Source organism: Barbus barbus (genome assembly GCF_936440315.1).
Source record: "Barbus barbus genome assembly, chromosome: 9".
In the NCBI taxonomy this organism is placed as follows: domain Eukaryota; kingdom Metazoa; phylum Chordata; class Actinopteri; order Cypriniformes; family Cyprinidae; genus Barbus; species Barbus barbus.
In genome coordinates this window covers 21,245,061-21,264,894 of record NC_136737.1, presented here as the reverse complement: position 1 = coordinate 21,264,894, position 19,834 = coordinate 21,245,061, and the positions used below count along the sequence as shown (strand labels likewise).

The window sequence follows — 19,834 nt, the reverse complement described above, 5'->3', positions numbered from 1 at the left end:
TTTTTTTATTATAACAATTAAATAAGCCAAAGGACGCGACAACCTAATGTTAACGTGCTCAAAGTAGCTTTAGCATGTAATAACATACAATACACGATTTTGATCTGTTGCACAGTTTATTTAACAATATGGTATATAAGTAAGAAATAAGTTTTCTTCAACCAGTTTATACAGTGATTCCATTCTCTCTTCCTTATATTTATAGTACTTTGCTTAACTTGCATGATTTACATAAAGGGAAAAAGTAGAGCCCCTGTTCAAGTTTGTGTGAGAGGAATGAGGGTCAATAGCAGAATCCATTCTGTGTTTCCAACAAGCAGTCAACCAGTGATCGCCCATTCCCTCCCGCTCAGCTTAGGGGCCCCCTCTCTCCCTCTAGCTCTCTTTATATTTATATATCTGTATGACAAAATTAGGACAAAAAGCAACAGTATTCTACATCTGCAAGACAGAACCTCTGGATCCAGGCCAGTGAGATGTTGTAAAAGTGTACATGTTCTCTTGGGGTCGGTGCTGTATTGTCTGAGTGATCGCGTGTGTGTGTGTGTGAGTCTGCATACATGCGTATGCCCAGTTCCTATCAATACAAACAAATAGTTCTCCTCATACAGACTTCACAATGAGGAAAGGAGGAAATGCCTCCGAATGCATGTCTGAAAAAATGGTACAACACTAGAGTACAATCGCCAGGAAGGATGACAGACAGAGCAGAGAAATCCTGACCCCTACTCCCAGACAAATTATTTTACAGTCTTCCAACACAAAAATGCTGCAAAGTTAGATAAGGTATAAAACAAAAGGTATGAATAATATAATGAAGTTTCGTAATTTTCTTTAAAAAAAAAAAAAAAAAAAAAAAAAAAAAGGCATGAAACCAGACCGCCCTCTCCCGAAACCAAAACAAAACATCGACCACACAAAGGTCTAAACTGAACAAAAATATATTCTTTGTGATTTATATTTCTTTTAAACAACAATTTTCAAATCCCTCTTAAATGAAAGCAATCGGTCTTTTTTTTTTTAGGAAACATCAACATTCCCTATTTCTTGTCGACATAAATTTCTTTTTTTTTTCACCCCTACATTTCTTCAAACTTTTTACATATCAGTACAAAAAATTAGAGAAAATTAGAGAAAAACCAACAGAGCCACAAAAAAGAGGAACGGGGAGACTGTGGTGGGTGGAGTCTCCCAGTAAACGCTACAATCCCTCCACAAATTTCTCCAGCGTGTCTCCCGTTGTGTCTCCCACCATGCCTAAGTCACTGGGCAACCCTTGGCGGTTGGGCGTATTAAGTTGCGGGAGCATGGCACTCTGCTCGGGTGTGCCCAGGTGCGTCTGCTCCATGGAGCCAGGCATGGGCGTCGTCAGACCAGGGTGTGGTGATCCTGTGTGCTGTGGCGAAGGCTGCGGCTGAACCTGTGGGGAAGGACTGGAATGTGGAGGAGGCTGCCGCGACGGAGGTCTGGGCGACTGTACGGGGGCCGGCGAGCGCACCTGATTACTGAGTGCATTAGCCATGGGTTGGCCGGGAAGGTGGGCGCCTTGCGGCTGGCTGGAAAGCAGGTGAGTTTGTGGGCTCATGGGACTCGGTTGCGCCGGTGAGCCCATTGGAGGCTTGAGGACGACCTGCTGCTGCTTCTGGAGTATGCGTTGGTGCAAAAGGTTGGATGTGCCGTCCATTCCCATCCCGGCTTGCCCCATCTGGGCCATAGAGGGCAGCTGTCCCATGGGTCCGCCTGTTGCCTGCATGGCCAACTGTTGCTGCTGCTGTTGTTGTTGTTGTATCCGGAGTGTGTGTAGTTGTGTGTAGTTGGTAGCAGTCCCTTGTGCCTGTGGGAACTGGCCATGTGCCTGCGGCATCACTCCCTGCTGCTGCTGCTGTTGTTGTTGTTGCTGCCGCAAAAGCTGACGGCGGTACAACTCCTGCAGCTGCGGGTTGTTGGCGTGCGCAGGATTCATGAGCTGCCCCTGTGCACCAAGAGCTGCCATGCCCTGTGGAGCGGGCTGCTGCGCTTGCTGCTGCGACGCCATGCCGGGTCGCGGCACCGCCTGCATTGCTGCCATGTTCTGCAATGCATGCATACCCTGTTGCACTTGTTGCTGCTGTGGCTGGTTGGCATGGTACTTGGCAGTCCTCTGTTTGATGAAGGCGGCCATGAGCTGCGGGTTTGATTTGAGGATGTTCAACACCTGCTGCTGTTGTTGGGGTGAGCTGGGCGACTTGAGGGTGAGTAGCAGGTCTTGCAAGGCATTGGGGGCGATGGCTCCGGGTCTCTGGGGTGCTTGTGGTCGCGAGCCCTGCGTGGGCACCATCATGCGGGGCTGTGCAGCTTGCTGGGGCATCGTGGGCCTCTGCATAGGCATGGTCTGTGGTGTGGTCTGTGGCGGAGCAACCTGCTGCTGAGCCGCTTGCATGCCTGGCTGAGGGCCTCCAGTCCACTGTCCTTGCGGGATTTGCGGCATGACCTGTTGCCCGCGTGGCCCAACATGCTGCATGGGCGGCTGCATCGGGCCTGGCATGCGTGGCTGCTGGTGGTTCATGGGAAGGCCATTCATGGTCATGCGATAGTTCTGTTGGTGCTGAGCCTGCGCGACCATCTCTATGTGCCGTGCCATTTTGACCGCCATAGGCGGAGGCTGTTGCTGCGGAGGCTGTTGCGCCGGTGGCTGCTGCTGCTGGGAAGGCTGTGGGAGCGGAGACTGCTGCTGGTGTAGCGGAGAAGCCTGTGGGCCTGGTTTGCCCTGTGAAGCTTGAGGAGGGGGTTGTCCATTGCGGGGAGCATTGGGATAAGCCGGGGACATTACGCCTGCATTGGGAGTCGTTGGCTGGTTGGATAGCGGTTGCGGTGTTTGAGGGGTTTTGGGTTGCTGATGCGAGTTGGGCGTGCTGGGGGCTGTTGATGCTGGCGGCGAGGGTAGGCTCTGAGGCATGGCTCGGCCCTGCATAGTAGCCATGCGTCTGCGCATCATCTGCGCCTGCTGGAGCCTGTGTTGCAGCTGCTGCTGACGCAATTTGTGCTTGATGTTGAGGCAGAAGGGCACGGGGCACTTGTTCTCCTGACAGTGCTTGGCATGATAGCAGCAGAGCGCAATGAGCTGCTTGCACACCGGACAGCCGCCGTTTGTCTTGCGTTTGCAGCCCTTGGTGTGCTGCACCACACGCTTCATCTTCTGGCAAGATGGCAGGGAGCAGTTGGCATTGCGGCACTGGCAGGCATGCACCAGAGACTGGATGCAACGCTGGATGCTTAAACGCCGACTCTCCTGAGGACTCTTCGAGGCCTCGCCGCTTTGACTGTTATCATCGTCCAGACCCAGACCCCACTTAACCATCTGGTGCTCATGGCCCTTAGTGTTGTAGCAACTAATACACAAGTCAAAGTCCTGAGGAAAGATGAGGATAGAGTGATTTAGCAAGGGATGACAGGAAGTCTCCTTATGAAAAGACAAGAAATGCTTATGATGCATCAACAACAAATGGGCAAAAAGTGAAAGATGCGTTTAAGCTATTAGTAGAATAGTTGTTACTAAAAGATCCCACGGCTTCCCAAGTTTCACAATCCCAAAGGTTTACTTTACTTATGCACAAACCCAGAAACACACCCGCATTGACTACTGATTATAAAGGACAGCTGTAACGTGTTACAGGAGCCTCTGGATCTTACCTCGCAGACAGTACAGTGCCAACGTGTCTCGACATGGTGTTTACATTCGTTGCAGGTGTAGACAAAGCGGTCCTGGCCCTGGTTGTGCAATTCCACCAGCATGCACATGGTGCTCCATTTGCAGCGCCGCAAAGAGCTGAACTCCCAGTGCTTATCCCGCGCTAACGTCAAGAAGGCGTCCCTTCCGTCCATCAGGTCACAGGTCAAAAGGGAATCGGAGTCAACAATAGGTAGTAATGAGTTGACCATGGGCCCAGAGTGCAGATGGATTACAAAAAACACCTGGGAGAACATGTATGGCAATGTAAGAGGTTTTTCCAGAGAAAAACTCTTGGCTTATATATGCATATCAAAATCTAACATGCAAAACAGTGAAAATTTCAAGTTAAACACTGTACATGACTCATGCAATGCCTTTGAAAGCAATTTTATGATCAGATGAAGAACATATAGTAGACCTCTTTGTGTTTCTCCATTGCGGCATAGAGTTTCTGAGAAAGATCATTGGCTACATTCGGCATCCCAGGTTTCTTTTTATTAGCTCGGCTCACGCTGCTTTTATTCTTATTTGTTTTCTTGTTGTTCTTCTTCTTTGCATTCTTACTGTCCCCTGGCGTGCCCTGTTAGAAAGAATATAAGAGTCTATAAAAGGTATTTGGACTTTGTAAAAGATGTAAATTAATCTACAGAATATCAAAATGAACCCATTGCAGAGTATCCTAAAATGTTCACCTCTGGAGTTTCACAAGCTGCGGTGTTTTCCTCTTTTTTCCTCTCCTCTTCCTCCTGTTCCAACTCCTTGATGCTCTCCTCCAACACATTGGGCCAAAAATCACCCTCAAAATATGGAAGCTCGTTTGCACTCGTCAAACGGTCCTCGGTTGCTTGCTTAAAGATGTCCTATTAAACACAAACACATTATATTTATGCCATATAACTGTGTACTTGATAGCATACACACAATCAAAACAAAATTAAGATCACATGGTCCCTGCTATACCTTGTAGTCATGCAGTATCCGCTCAGCAAAGGCCTTGTCCAGCATTTTGCGGTACCACTCCTGCAGGCGCTTGGGTTTTGGGATTTTCTGGTCGGCAGGGTGACAGTGGAAGATATAGTCATCACCTTCACTAGGTGGACACGCCCAGATGTGTGCCGTAACATATCTGTGGTGGAAATGTTCAAAGTTCAGGGCATGAACAGGAACTGCATTTGTCGGCCTCAAGGAAGATTTATATGGTGAAACCTACCCAAGCTTCTTGACATATTCCAAATAGCCAATGAGGATTTCATGATAAACTGCTGTTCTCAGCATGCGAGGTCTGAAGAAGTGAATACTATCGAGGTACGATATGTATACCCGTCTAGGTAGGTACAAAAAATAAAGAAACTTTTACCTTCATTGCATGCTGAGCATTACTGCATAAGACTGTTGTGTCTCTAAAGAACTCCAGTAAGAGTTTACCTGGTGTTAGGGAAAGGGCAATCAGAGCCGTACTCTTGCACGTGCATGCCGAAGAAACACACGTCCACTCCGTCAATCTCCTCAAAGGCGAAAAGTGCTTTGGTTCTGTAGGGGAAGCTCTCGGGCATCTCTCCTGTGTCTACAAACCTGAAACGAAACAGGGGATTAAATCACCTTTACCTGTTCAAAGAACAAACACTAGCATGCCATAGCATTACCATCAATGTTTTGTTTGATGAACCAATATTGAAATGAGTGAAACTCTGATCAGGAAAATGATCAGGCAAACCAGTTTATTTATTGGTTCTGCATCCAAACTTGCCCTCTGAAGGGTTATCTGAAGATTTAGCTTACTGAAAATATAAAAGGTAAGCATGGAGATTAAGTTTACCTGGCCTTCATGCCAGGTTTGATCTCCACCATTTTGTCTGAACTGGCTACGACTCGCACGAACACCTCTCCAGCTTCTGGATAGTTCTGTCTCTTCAAGTACTTGTTCACCCGATCCTCTATGTACGTGCCTAGCCGCGTCGCCTGCAACCCTGGATCGAAGACAACAGCATTAAGCACACCAACACTTGTAAAGGGATAGTTTTTAATGAAACCTGACTTTCTTATTGAAAGAAATTTCACCAAAAAGAATTGTAAACAGAAGCAAGCACATTCGCACGTTCAATATTTGAATGTGAATAAAAGCCTGAACTATATCTGCTCATCATATCAAGTGATCATGTCTCTTCAGAAGACTTGGATTGAAACACTCAAATCACATGGATAACATTTACGATGTCTTTAAGAGCTTTTTTGAATCGTCAAAGTTTTGGTCGCATGGACTTTAAGTAGCTGGGTTTCCATCCAAAGTTGCAAAGTTAACTTATGCGCCAAATTGGAATAACGCATAAAACATTTGTGAAGAAGCACTGCTTCCATCCAACGAGTCAAAGAAAACAAAATCGTCACTTCCTGATAAACTGGCACTAAATATCACTAACAAGGAGAAGCCACAGAATATTATAATTTTCCTATATAATAAATTACTTGCACCTCAGAACGAGCAGATGAAACACAGTAAATGCTGTCATTGCTTTCAAAGGTGGATGCCTGATGTTTGGGAACGCAGTCGTGTGGGACAATTATACAGAAATACTTCGATGACCATAACATTTCAGATGCTGTGCAACAACATCGGTCTATTGGTTAGCCAGGTTATGTCGTCCCATCGTGCAAAATGCGTTTCCATCTCCCATTATTCACATTAACCCTTTTTTGCACAAGTCAAAAACCACCAATACACAATAACTTTTTTGTATATTAAAGGACTTTTTACTAAATATACAGTTTCTACCACTTGTTTCCGATGCAATACTTAAAAAAAAAAAATTGAGTAATGGAAACAGCTAGTGAATGGATAGAAATCTCCCAGGTTTCATTAAAAATACCTTCATTTGTGTTTCAAAGATGAACAGAAGTCATACAGGTTTGGAGCGACATTAGGGAGAGTAAATGACAGATTTCAAACCATCCATTTAACATTAATGCATCACAAAAACAATCCTATTACTCACTTTTTGCTGAAAACTTGTTCTCTTTTCTCGTCTTCCCACTCTTTTTCAAACAGTTATCGCAGATGAAACTGCAGAGAGAAACGCTCATTAGTGCTGACTTCCTGCATCGCATCCAGAATCGATATCAGAGCAACACTGTTCACTCTGAGGTATTTTCAAACTCACCCAGAAGGCCAGATAACCTCATAATGCAGGACACAGATCTGATGCATCTTCCGCCCACAGTCTTTACATTCAACAAATCTGAGAGGAGGAGAATTGATTAATGGGAGATGCAACTGGTTCATGCACTTTGTATTCTGGCAGCATTTATTATAGCAAGTGTCTGAATGCTTAGTCACTAACTGCAAGAGCAGGTAGTTAATATGAAATACATCATCATTCAACTTCTTTTCCTCCAGTTCTTACGCATTTGCAAGCAGGCCAATGCAATTGCGCCTTTGTAGGAGGTGTGGATTTGGACAACTTTTGGATAATACTGATGCTTACCAGACTGTAGTGTTGTGTTTGTGTGGAGGGAGTGTCTCTAAGCCCTATGTTGTTGACAGCAGGGGGCGCCAGTGAGCAGAAGCCGTGTGGTGTAAGGAGTCCAGAGCGGACAAATGTATAAGCCAATACTGAGCCTTAATATTAAAGCATGAGCTACTTGATTGCTTCATGGAATTCATGGGAAATTAAGTGGAGCGTTTACTTACGGCTCAGGATCTAACGTGTCATTCTTCTTCCTTTCAAACTGGTCTTTAGAGATCATGCTGCATACAAAGAAGATCCACAATCAGGTTTGTTGAACATTTAAAACAATAAAAAAATGATTCAGTGCATTACGGAATGGAGAAAATAAATCGTTCAGAATGATTTTGAAATCTCCACAACTGAGCTTGAATATAACCGCAACAATGTGAACAATCACTTACGTCTGGGGCTGAGCTGGATCATCTCCTAGTGTCACACTGTCTCCCTGAATCTCATTGAAGCACTTTTCGCAGAAATGATACCTGTATCCACACAAACAGTTGAGTCATGAATCACTTCAAGAAATATGTAGAGGCGCACACACGCACAAGACTGACTTTATTATTTATTGATCCAAACAGAATATCAAATCTGTATGGTGATTATAAAGTCATTTGACACTGTAGAATAATCACAATGTGAATGTTTTTTGTTGAACGCTTGGAAGCCAAAGTAATAGTTCACCCGAAATGAAACATTTGCTGAAAATTTACTCACCTTCAGGTCATCCAAGATGTAGATGAGTTTGTTACTTTATTGGAACAGATTTGGAGAAATTTAGCATTACATCACTTGCTCACCAATGTATCCTCTGCAGTGAATGGGTGCCGTCAGAATGAGAGTCCAAAGAGCTGATAAAAACAATAATCCGCACCACTCTAGTCCATCAATTAAGGACTCATAAAGCTATGTTTTTTGTAAGAAACAAATCCATCATTAAAGCATTTTAACTTTAAACCGCAATTTCAGGCCAAATCAACAATCCACAATATTGCTTTCTTCAGTGAAAAAGTCCATCCACCGTTGTCTCTCACATCAAAATATTTGTTTAGAACAGTTTTTGCTTGTAAATCGTGCTTGATCTATGCATATTTCTCTCCTGATTCAGACAAGATGACTTTTTCACAGGAGAATGCAATTATGAATAGAAGACTCGATATTTTAGCAGGAGACGAAGGTTTGAAGTTTAAAAAGCCTTAATTATGGATTTGTTTCTTACAAACATGCATCTTTTCACTTCACTAGAAGTTAAATGATGGACTGGGGTGGTGTGGATTACTTGTGATGTTTTTATCAGCTGTTTGGACTCTCATTCTGACGGCACCCATTCCTACAGAGCATACACTGGTGAGCAAGTGATGTAATGCTACATTTCTCCAAATCTGATGAAGAAACAAACTCTTCTACATCTTGGATGACCTGAGGGTGAGTAAACATTCAGCAAATTTTCATTCATGGGTGAACTAGCCCTTTAAATACAAAGATGTACTAAGATAACTGAGAATAAGGAGAAATCTGGCCAAATGCTCGCAAAAAAAGAGACTGTATTCACAGTGTCAGCAGTGGATGTGAGTGTATAAGCGAGTGATGTGCTCTGTGCTGCAGGGGGCGCAAGGGAGCCTGTTACGAATAAGCAGGCAATTCGCAGCAAAAAAAAAAAAAAACGAATAAATGTGCCAGTAAAAATATTACAAATGCCAATAAATTAGGACTGGCTAGAGACTTCAAGCAGTGTAACCGTGAAGAAAGAGAAAGGGGGAGGGGTTGTGATCAAGCAGTCTTGTGTTTAGAAAATACATATGAACAGGCCTGAGAGCAAACTATGCTGGTGTACACATAGCCACACAGGGAGGTTCAATGTCAACGTCTGATTTGCCGAATGTGTGTCAAAAACCACACACGGCTGAACTAACTCCACCACATGACAGAGAGCACATCGACTTTAACTTGAGTGTCCTCTTAAACGTTTTCTTAGGCCGTCGACTATAAATTCACCTCACCTGTTCTGATAACTGTAATAAGTGCCGTCTCGGGGTATTGTACACAGTTGCTTGCCGTAACAGCACAGCGTCTGAGGAGAAAACTCGTACTGTGGGAGGAAAGAAGAAAAGAGAGTTCAGTATGTCGAGTTTTTGTGTGCAGACGACCAGGAATTGAACAGTTACTATGAAAATACTGGAGCTTCTTTACTGGCAGTACTGAAAATGACACTACTGTTGTATTCTTATTATTTTAAATGAACTAAATATTGCATCTGCATTATCTGAATGTGTGAAGTGCTCGAACAAGCTTAAAAATTATACTCATCAAGAAATAAGTTTATGTAATTCCAAATATTTTGCCATCTGACATTTTTGCATTTATTATTGAATGATATGTTTATTTTCATGTTATTACTGATTATTCTGATTATTGTTATAATAGTTGGAGAAATTATTGTAGTCATTTACTATATATTTAATATAACATTTATTTGCACATTATTATTATTATTATTTCACATTATTATGCTATGGAGCAATATTATTGAATAACCATTATATAAATGTATACAAATACATAATACAAATGAACACAATAATACATTTATTTGCACTTTATTATTATTATTGAGTGCTATTATTGTATATCCATTTATTATATAATACTATTATTAGCTATGTGTAATGATGACAACAGAACCTGTATTGAATCTCCGTTCATCTCACCTTCCTCCCGCAGCAGTAACCGAGGCTCTGCATGACGGGGTCGATCTCCTGCTCGAACACCTCGGCCAGTTTGGAGCAGTACTTGTACACGCGTGACGTCTTCCTGTTGTACAACCACGCGTTGTTGAACATCAGCCACACGTCATCCACGTACTGCCACGGTTCCTGATACTGACCCGTGTCCAGCTTGCGCTTGATAGTGGACAGGTCAATAGGGTTCTTCACGATATCGAAGTAGTCCTGAAGGCAGAAGAAGAAACACCTTCGAAGTTCAGTCAAACGTGTACTCACAGTTTTCACATTTCTAAAAATGATTTAATGAAGATATAGGCATGCGAGACTCACAGGGATGCCAAGTAGTATGGGGTCCACAGGCTGCCGGAAGGGTAGAGACTCCGGATCCTGTCTGTACAGAGACTCCAGAGTGGGCATCAACGCCTGCCGCAACTCTTCTGGCTTAAAGACTGGGACGAGAGAGAGAGCAGGAAACAAAAGTCAGGGACAGATTAATGAAAGCGACAAAAATAAAAGAAATGTAGAGCAAACAGAAAAGAAATATCAGTTCATACTTTTCCTGCGAGACTGGGGCGGTGAAGAGGATGTTGTGCCGTTCGTCCGGCTTTCATCTTCCTCTTTGGTCTCCGTCTTCAAGTCTGACTTCTTGTCCTCGGTCTCCATTGGCTCCTGCTTAGCCTCCAAACCCTCCTGCTCCTCCTTTTTGACCAATAGGGAGCCTGCGTCGTCCTCCGTCTAACAAAAGGCAGAACCGTGAAAATTTGAGACTGAAAAAAAAATCTGGGTTGATAAGATTTTTGATGTTTATAAACAGAGTAAAAATGGTAATTTTGTAAAACAGAATTAATATTTAAAGTAACCGTTTTCTATTTTCATATATTTTAATTAGTGCTGTCAAATGATTAAATCGCATCCAAAATAAAAGTTTACATAATATGTGTACTATGTATATTTATTATGTATATATAAATACAAACACATGCATGTATATATTTAAGAAAAATGTTGTTTATGTATTATATGTATTTATTTATAATATAAATATATACATGTAAATATTTTCTATACTGTATGTGTGTCTTTACTAAATAATGTAAACAAAAACGTATTTTGAATGCGATTAATCGTTTGACAGCACTCGTTTTAAAATGTAATTAATTTCTGTGATCAAAGCTGAATTTTCAGCATCATTACTCCAATCGTCTGTGTCACATGATCCTTCAGAAATCATTCTAATCTGCTGATTTGCTGTTTAAGATACATTTCTTAATATTATCAGTGTTGAAAACATATGCAAAACACACCTCCATCTTGGGCTCCGTTTTGATGCCCATGTCATATTCTTGCTCTTCTGTTTTAGTGTCACTGGGCGGTACGTCAGGCACGGCATGCTGGGAGTGCAGCTCGGCGCTGGCTGCTGATGCTGGGGTGGGCACACGGTTTTCACCGCTCTGAAAGACAAAGAATCAGATTTGTTGCCTTTATTTGAATTTTGTCTTAAAGCTGAGCAATTATGGTGTCATTTTTGGAAAGATGGCACTGTTTGGTTTGACAACAACACTGAAGCTTTGTTCCAAAACCTAGTGAGTTTCCCCTGGAAGAATAAAACGGATTACGATTAACAAATACTGCCACCTACTGGTATGGAGGAGTCATCTAACCCAGATGCAAAACATGTGTGCTAGTTGACTGTAGCCTTTGCATCGTGTTCAAGCGCAAACGTTTGGCCCAGATGCAGGTGGTGTGAGGTGACACCACAGTCAGCTTTGGTCGCCACTAGTTCTTTGATGTCGGTTTGGTGAACATATCGCGTTTAGGCCAAAATCAGGCCACAGTTCACCTAGTCATCCTATAATGACTATAAACACTATTCTGATAAAACAATTAAAAAACTGATGTTTGTGTTTTCTACGTATGTTTATGCTTAGTGTAGAACTGTGATATTAGCTTTGCAACATGCTATTTTTAAACACTACTGTTATCAATTGTGAAGAGTCTTTGTGTGTTTCTTCTAGGTCTGCATGAAAAATTGAAATAAAACCAAAATTGCAATATGGCTTTGTAGGATTATTAAATCGCAAAGGCTGTGATTTAATTAAATAAATGTTTCAGAGTGAAGTGTGGCAGAGTGTTCATTTCCATGCAAGAAGCTAATGAAAATAGTAATATTAGTCATTTTAAGAATTTTATTTAGTAGTAGTAATAATAATAATAATAATAATATTACGTTTATTTAATAGTAGTAATATTATTTAGATACATATAATAGTAATATAATATACACTTTATTACTAAATATAAATATACTATTTAGTAATATTATTACTACTATAAATTGCTAAGATACTAAACTCTTACTAAATATATAATATATGACAATATTTAGTAATATTATTTATTATTATTATTTAGTGGTAGTAATAATTCTAATTTATTCTATTCTAATTTTATTTTATCTATGTCTTTTTATTTAAATAAACAATAATATTAATAATTATCTGTACTGTGTTAGGCTAACCAAGACTTGTAATAGCACTTGCATGTTGTTGCTCTTTTGTTGGTTTTGATTGCTTCTTATGTCCTCATTTGTAAGTCGCTTTGGATAAAAGCGTCTGCTAAATGACTAAATAAAAAAATAAATAATAATAATAATTATTATGATTTTTATTATTAGAGGTAAGGGTTATTTTAATTATTTTATTCTATTATTTAGTAGTAGTATTAGTAGAAGTAATAATAATAATACATTATTACTATTCTAATTATAAATAATAACTATTATTTAGTAGTAGTAGTAGTAGTAGTAGTAGTAGTAGTAGTAATAGTAGTAATAATAATAATAATATTATTATTCTTATTATGTTAGGTGCTATTTTATAGATATATTGGTATATAATTACAATATTTTGGATAAACTGTGCCGCAAACCAGGGCTCTCCAAATGCAATATTTTGTTATTTTATTTTACAGTGAAATATTACAATTACTTATTTTAATATTATTATTTAATAATAATAATAATAATAATAATTTATTATTATTATAGCTAATATTACTATTATTATTAGTAGTGGTAATATTATTAGGTTAAGGTTATTTTATAGTTATATTGGAATATAATCAATGTTTTTGACCAAACTGTGCAGCAAACCTAAACCTTTATTTTACAGTGATTTTTTAAAATAGTAGTAGTAGCAGCAGCAGCAACAAAATAATAATAATAAAATTATTAATAATAATAATAATTCAATGATTTCTGTCTATGTCCCGACTACCTCACAACTAGTCAGTTAGGAGGGTCCACTCGGGTCAGGATGCTGCCCGTGTAGGAAGCTCACTAGGTTTTGGATCCGAGGATGGATCTGCGGGTCTCACCGGTGTCCCGGGGTGCTGCTGGGCAGTGAGGGGCAGCTCAGTCTGGGGCTGCATGTGAGGCGGGGTGCCCTGAGCAGGGGCGGGGTTGGGTGTGGAGGCCTGACTGCGCTGCAGTGCTGCTGACAGGTTAGTGGTGCTGGCGATGGCGTTGGGGGGCGGTGTGGCGCGGAGTGGAGCCTGAGGGGGCGTGGGACAGCGTAGCGGGGGGCCCAAGGGGCCAAGTGCATTCAGGGAGAGGTTAGCGTTCTGCTGCTGCTGGGGAAGGAGAGATCGCACGCACACAAGCAGGGACAAAACAAGTTTAGAGGGGACGTCGTCATGCGGAATAACATCACTCTAGAATGTGAGTGCATGTGCACACCTGCGAAATGGCTGCCTGAGCGTTGGGTTGGCCCATGTTGACGTTCATGGCGTTGGTGTTGGTGGGGAACTGTGGTTGAGCCATGAACTGCGTCTGGTTGGCCGTCTGCGCCACCATGTTCCCGCCGTGAACTCCCAGCATGCTTTGTGTGGGGGGCATTCGCGTGGGAGACATATTCATCTGCGAAAAAACAACGAGAAAGTTACAATGCGATACATGTCCGGAGAGCAGAAAGGAGAAGGATCCAGACTTGGACACTGACCGTTGGGACTTGGTTGATCTGTTGATGGTTTATCGGCGAGGCAGCACGTGTCGCCATGGGAGCCTGAGACATCGGGACATTGGGCATGGCGCCGAATGGATTCAACCCTGTTGGAAAAACAACACAAAAGATTGGTAATGCAGAGATTCTTGTTTAGAGTTGAAAAAACAAATGCATCTCCAACAGTGATTGGCTGCAAGTGGGACTGAAGTACCTTGTGACACCTGCATGCGATTTGGCACATTGGGCATAGGCACGGGTCCATCTGAAAAGAGGGCAGAGACTGAATGAGATTGGAAACTGGCAAATTTTGAGCGTTTAGGTCTGTTGATTTAACACGTTAATTTGGTGCGATTAGTTAGAATTAAAAAATTTTAAAAAGTGTTGACTGTGTGATGTAGCCTATTACAATGCAGTTACATGTTCCTAAAATTCAAGATATCAGGGTAAAAAAATGCCCCTGTATGAGTTTGTCTAATATTTATGTGATCTAGTTCAGCAATATCAATATATTTTTCCCGAATATCTGCACGATTGCAAATATAATATAGATTTAATACAACAGATCAATTAACAAGAAGTTAATATTGTGTTTTAGAGTCTATTTTTGCATAATTTCACCAATGAAAATAGTTCTAAACTATTCTGAGCAACACACAGCAGTGTTTCGTTACAGAATGAATGCACGTTTTTTAACAAAACAAGTGAGCCAATGATTCAATGACTCGTTTATAAAGAGTCACTTGCTTCAATTCGGAATGAATCAGCCGTTTGGACGAATTGGTTAAATTAATGATTCCCTCACCAAGTCTTTGCAGCCACATACTGATGGTTTTAATTTAATAGAGTATAATTAAGATCCCATAAGACCCCACCCTCTCTGCAAATTACTCTCCAAAGCTACGCCTCCTCCAAAACACATGACCAGGCAAGGCAGACCAGACGCTGTCAGATTACCTCATGTCTCATTCACCGGTGAGAAAATATCACAGTAAAATACACATAATATTACAACAATAACACTTTCCATTCTCGCTATAGCATAGGCAGAACATTTTACGGTCATACGCCTTCAAAAGATGATATAAATACATTTAGAGCACTTAATTTGGTGATTGCTATTTGCAAAAAAATGTTTTTGTTGAACCAAATCACCTACCCTGCCTTTAATACCCATTAAATCTCATAGCATTATTTATGTAATTCTAATTGCAGCGTAAATGCATTCATGCCACCTCTGGACAGTCTCTGTTTAAACATACCTAAATGCCACTTCAGATGCAGCTTCCGAAAACAATGTTATGGCCACATTATAGCCTTAAAAGTTAATTGGCATATCACAGCCGTAGTTTTAAAGTGACTTACTCTGTAGCCGAGGTCCCATGACATTAGGCTGGTTGAGGGCCGGTGGCTGTTGTCCCGCTGCAGTCATGGGCGTCTGGTTAATAATCTGCTTCTGTAATCGGGACCTTCTCTTCTCCTCCAGCTCTTTCTGGATCTTATAGATCTTCTCGGCCAGAAAGTGATAGTACTCGTCCTATACAACACACACAGACAACAGTGTTAAAATCAATGTAATCGACACTGAAGAATTTGACTTTATTGGCCTTTAGGATGAGGTGTAATGAGGGGCTGTGAGGTGTAATGAGGGGCTGTGCTCACCCTGCTATTGGCCGACTCGTACATATCCCCTTCCACTTTTCGTGCATAAGCCACCAGGTTCTCCATGCGACGGTCCTTCAGGGCAGCGGGGTCTGGCGTAGGGAAGATGGCCTGCACCCTAAACAAACACACAGTGTTTTCAACACTGATAATAATCAAAAATGTTTTTTTGAGCAGGAAATCAGGATATTAGAACAATTTCTGAAGAATCATGTGACACTGAAGACTGGAGCAATGATACTGAAAATTCAGCTTTGCATCACAGAAATAAATTACATTTTAAAATATATTCAAATAAAATTGTTATTTTGAATTGTAATAATATTTCACAATATTACTGTTTTACTGTGTTTTTGATCAAATAAATGCAGCCATGCTGAGCATAACAATTTAAAAACATTTATAAAAAATATCTTAATTCAAGAGTTTACTAACAGTTTGTGTACAAGGTGGTTGCGGAGGTCCTGAGTGACGTGCTCGTGCCAGGCTTTCCTCACACCGGTGGCTGAGAGGGGGGCCGCTGTGGGCAGGTTACCCATGCTGCCTAAAGTAGGGCCGTCCGGCATCAGCTGACTGCGTAAGGAGAATCCGGACATATTTAGTAAGCAAACAGTATTAAAACACCAATTTTGAGCAATTATGAGCTGGGGGTGTGTTTTGGTAGGTGTGTCTTACTTGTTAGGGTTAAGGGTTGACGGCATGGTGCCATCTGAGAGCAGCTTAGCCTGGTCTGATGGTCTCCCTGGACAAAAAATAAATTTATAAAATAAAAATACATAAATACAATAATTCATAAATAATACTGAATATATTTCTTTCAAATATTGTATGCAATATTTAAATATTACATAAAATATTTCATACTTAAAAATTAAATAAAACATGTTATTTATTATATTTTGATTATAATTCATTATATTCTCAAAGAATTTAAATATATAATAACCCTAACATATATCATTAAAATTAATACTTGTATACTCAAACCAAAAGCATAAAACATTCATTACTTGAAATAAAATACACATAAATTGAAAAATAAAAAATCAGCTAGCTGCCAATGCAACATTTCAATTTAGTCTAACCTGATACACTAAAATAATAAAATAACTAATAACTACATAGACATATGAAAAATAAAACAAATGACTCAAACTTTAAACTAAAAAAAAAAAAAAAGAATTTATAACTCATACTCCCTAAATGTTTTTACATTACATAATTTTTATTTTTTTACATTAAATTACTACAAACATTTAATTAATAAATAAAAACAAATAAATAAACATACTTAAAATAACACTCATACTCTCTAAATAATATTTAATGTTAGATTTTCAAAAAATGTATATGAACAACATAAAAACAAACCTTTCATAATAAATACTCATAAAACAATTAAAAGAAAAATGAAACGTGTACGTGTATCCATTTTTTGTAATATATATTAACTACATTTTAAATACACATTGACATTCTTCTACAAAATAATATTTTTTACCGAGCGCGTTGATGGGTCTCATTTGCTGCTGGTGCTGGGTCGGTGTCTGCGCAGTCGGCTGCCCGGGGCCCTGCGTCTGGGCGGGGGACTGGGCCTTTGTGGGGGTCTGGTTGCTGTAGGGGAGGCCAAGGGCAGCGTACGCCCGCTGCATGGAGCTGGCGTCAATGGGCGTGGAGCTGGGTAGAGTGGGCGTTGTCTGCTGCCCCGTGCCGACCGTCCCGATAGGGGTCTGCAGACCAGCGTTGGGGGGACTCAGCATTGCTGTAACGCAGGAAAGAGATGTCTGAGTATTTCAAACAAGATCTGCATGAGATTTCACGTCTGATTCTGCTTAAACCCTTGGCATCATCTTTCCGTCAAAACAGAAAAAAAAAGTTAAAACCCTGCCAAACAGTCGTCTGGAAGAAAACATTATTATGAACAACGTGGAACAAAAACGGGGGGGGGGGGGGGGGGGGGGGGGTAGAAAGGAAAGGGGAGGGGGTCCGAGACGCCATTTGCATGAGGAATAAATATGGCAGCGGCGACTCTCCAACATGTTCAACAATTCCCACAGCGCAAAAACAAACACTTTAGCTGCCTCGCGCTCTCAGAGTCATGATGAGAGACGGCTGGCAGAGGGAGAGGCGCTCTGCAGTTTTGCTGGAGCTGTAACAGTGTGTGATTTTAATGAGTCACCGCTCAGCGCCCCTCCCCCTCAAGCGGTACGCTCTTCAAACACACACGGCCCGTCTGAAACATTTACAGCTACCATCACGCCTCTCCTTAAAGAATCCTGCTTAACAACTACATATCCAAAAAACTGTGCAGCTTAAACACTCTTTGATCCCTGAATCCTAAATTCTTGAGACCTAAATTTTGAGACATACAAACTTGACATACCATCAACAGAAGGCATGATAATTGCAGCACGTACCTTGAACTGGTCACAAACAATATTAGGACAGGATTATTCATGTTTTTCTTTTGTGTTAATTTTCAGCTGTAAGGTAGAAATAGATAGTGGAAAAATGAAACGGCACAACCCAGAAAAAGATTATTTACAATTTATTGAAAATTTTATCCTAATGGCAAAGGCCACACCCAATCTGTGAGCACTTAATTTTTCTGGGCTTTTCATAGAAGATTCATATCATGTAGGGTGTCATATCAGGTGAGTTTTTATTGATCGGATGTTGGGTTATTTTTTTGTGAAAAAAGGTATGTACCAGGTATCTGCATGAAGAGATTTCAGTGTGCCTGGAGCTGTAGGTATACAGAAATCACGTCAATATGTCTTAATGAATGAATAATGGATCTGATTAAAATCACCCTATTCAGTGTGGAAAAGTCACGCTCACAGTTCACACTGGAGATTGGTATGCCACAGGATTTCACCCATCTGAAAAATGAATGGTATTTTCAATACCAGTGAAAATTCACGGTTTTCGGTACCAATTTCGCAGTTCGCTTTCTCCTTTCCACAAGCGCTTGCTCGCTCTCCCGTGGCGTCTGTCGTTGCTATGCAATCAAGAACAGAGGAGCGCAAAACGAGAGTGCCGCGTCGCTTTCCGCGCACCCACATTTGAAATATTTGCATATGAACGTGAATGTGAACGGCCCCTTATGGCAACGTGACATTAGCCTAATCAAAAATAATTTCCATTTGTGCCTCTTTCCTCCTTTCTTGTCAACAAGTGGATTCAGAGCCATCGCATTAGCAGCGCCGCCGGTCGCCATGTTTGTGTTTTTAGGTATGTAAGTGAATGACGTGAATGTCGTGATATTACTGATCATGTGAAGATTTTTCAGCGGCACTGAAAATCCAGCGGCAAAATGACAAACAATATCTTAAGCACCACCACCAGACCTAAGTTCAGTCAACATGACAAATATGCATTCATACATGGTTATTCTAATTACTAAAGTTCATCATCATTTAATGCTAAATTATCATAATATCATATAATGTTTGACTGACTGATGCTAAGTGAGCTGCTGAAACAGTTCTACTCCGCCATCATTGAATCCATCCTCTGCACTTCAATAACTGTCTGGTTCAGCTCAGCTACCAAATCTGACCTCAGAAGACTACGGAGGGTAGTCCGGACTGCTGAGCGAATCATTGATACAACCCTCCCCACTCTCCAAGAACTGTACTTATCCAGAGTGAGCAAAAGGGCTGGTAAAATCACTCTGGACCCCTCACATCCAGCACACTCCCTCTTTGAACTGTTACCGTCTGGCCGACGCTACAGAGCTCTGAGCACCAGAACGACCAGACACAGGAACAGTTTCTTCCCTCAGTCAATACATCTCATTAACATTTGATAATAAAACGCGGAACACACAACTATAATACACTATGCATTCACCACACTCACTTATTTTATTTTTATTTTCTCATTTCTAATTTGCACGTACATAGTTGTCTATATTATATATTGTGTTTTTGCTGTTTTGTACATTGCCTATTTGGTCATTTGTATATTATTCTTTATTACCTGTGTCCTGTCCTGTTACTGTCTTTCTGTTGCACTGTGGAGCTTCGGTCACTAAAACAAATTCCTTGTGTGTAAACATACTTGGCCAATAAAGCTCATTCTGATTCTGATATAAAAAAAACCTGCCATTTTCCAAACATAAGCTTTTATATATATATATATATATATATATATATATATATATATATATATATATATATATATATATATATATATATATATATATATATGTATGTAGATTAGTGTACAATGCTT

General features: G+C 40.8%; 1 protein-coding gene across 1 annotated transcript in view; it reads right to left on the bottom strand.

Moving 5' to 3' along the window:
* Positions 1–106: 106 nt before the first annotated feature.
* Positions 107–19,834, bottom strand: part of LOC306875439 (CREB-binding protein-like) — a 45,956-nt gene continuing 26,228 nt past the window's right edge. Inside the window, 26 exon segments of the mRNA XM_079425997.1 lie at positions 107–3,388; positions 3,670–3,951; positions 4,128–4,289; positions 4,402–4,569; positions 4,670–4,835; positions 4,920–5,033; positions 5,135–5,281; positions 5,526–5,676; positions 6,700–6,767; positions 6,865–6,942; positions 7,395–7,451; positions 7,614–7,694; positions 9,213–9,301; positions 9,921–10,160; positions 10,266–10,384; positions 10,490–10,670; positions 11,240–11,386; positions 13,311–13,565; positions 13,672–13,851; positions 13,934–14,040; positions 14,148–14,198; positions 15,299–15,470; positions 15,596–15,713; positions 16,031–16,168; positions 16,271–16,337; positions 17,097–17,357. Of these exon segments, the coding sequence (XP_079282123.1) occupies positions 1,202–3,388; positions 3,670–3,951; positions 4,128–4,289; positions 4,402–4,569; positions 4,670–4,835; positions 4,920–5,033; positions 5,135–5,281; positions 5,526–5,676; positions 6,700–6,767; positions 6,865–6,942; positions 7,395–7,451; positions 7,614–7,694; positions 9,213–9,301; positions 9,921–10,160; positions 10,266–10,384; positions 10,490–10,670; positions 11,240–11,386; positions 13,311–13,565; positions 13,672–13,851; positions 13,934–14,040; positions 14,148–14,198; positions 15,299–15,470; positions 15,596–15,713; positions 16,031–16,168; positions 16,271–16,337; positions 17,097–17,357 (5,786 nt within the window). The 3' untranslated portion in view covers positions 107–1,201.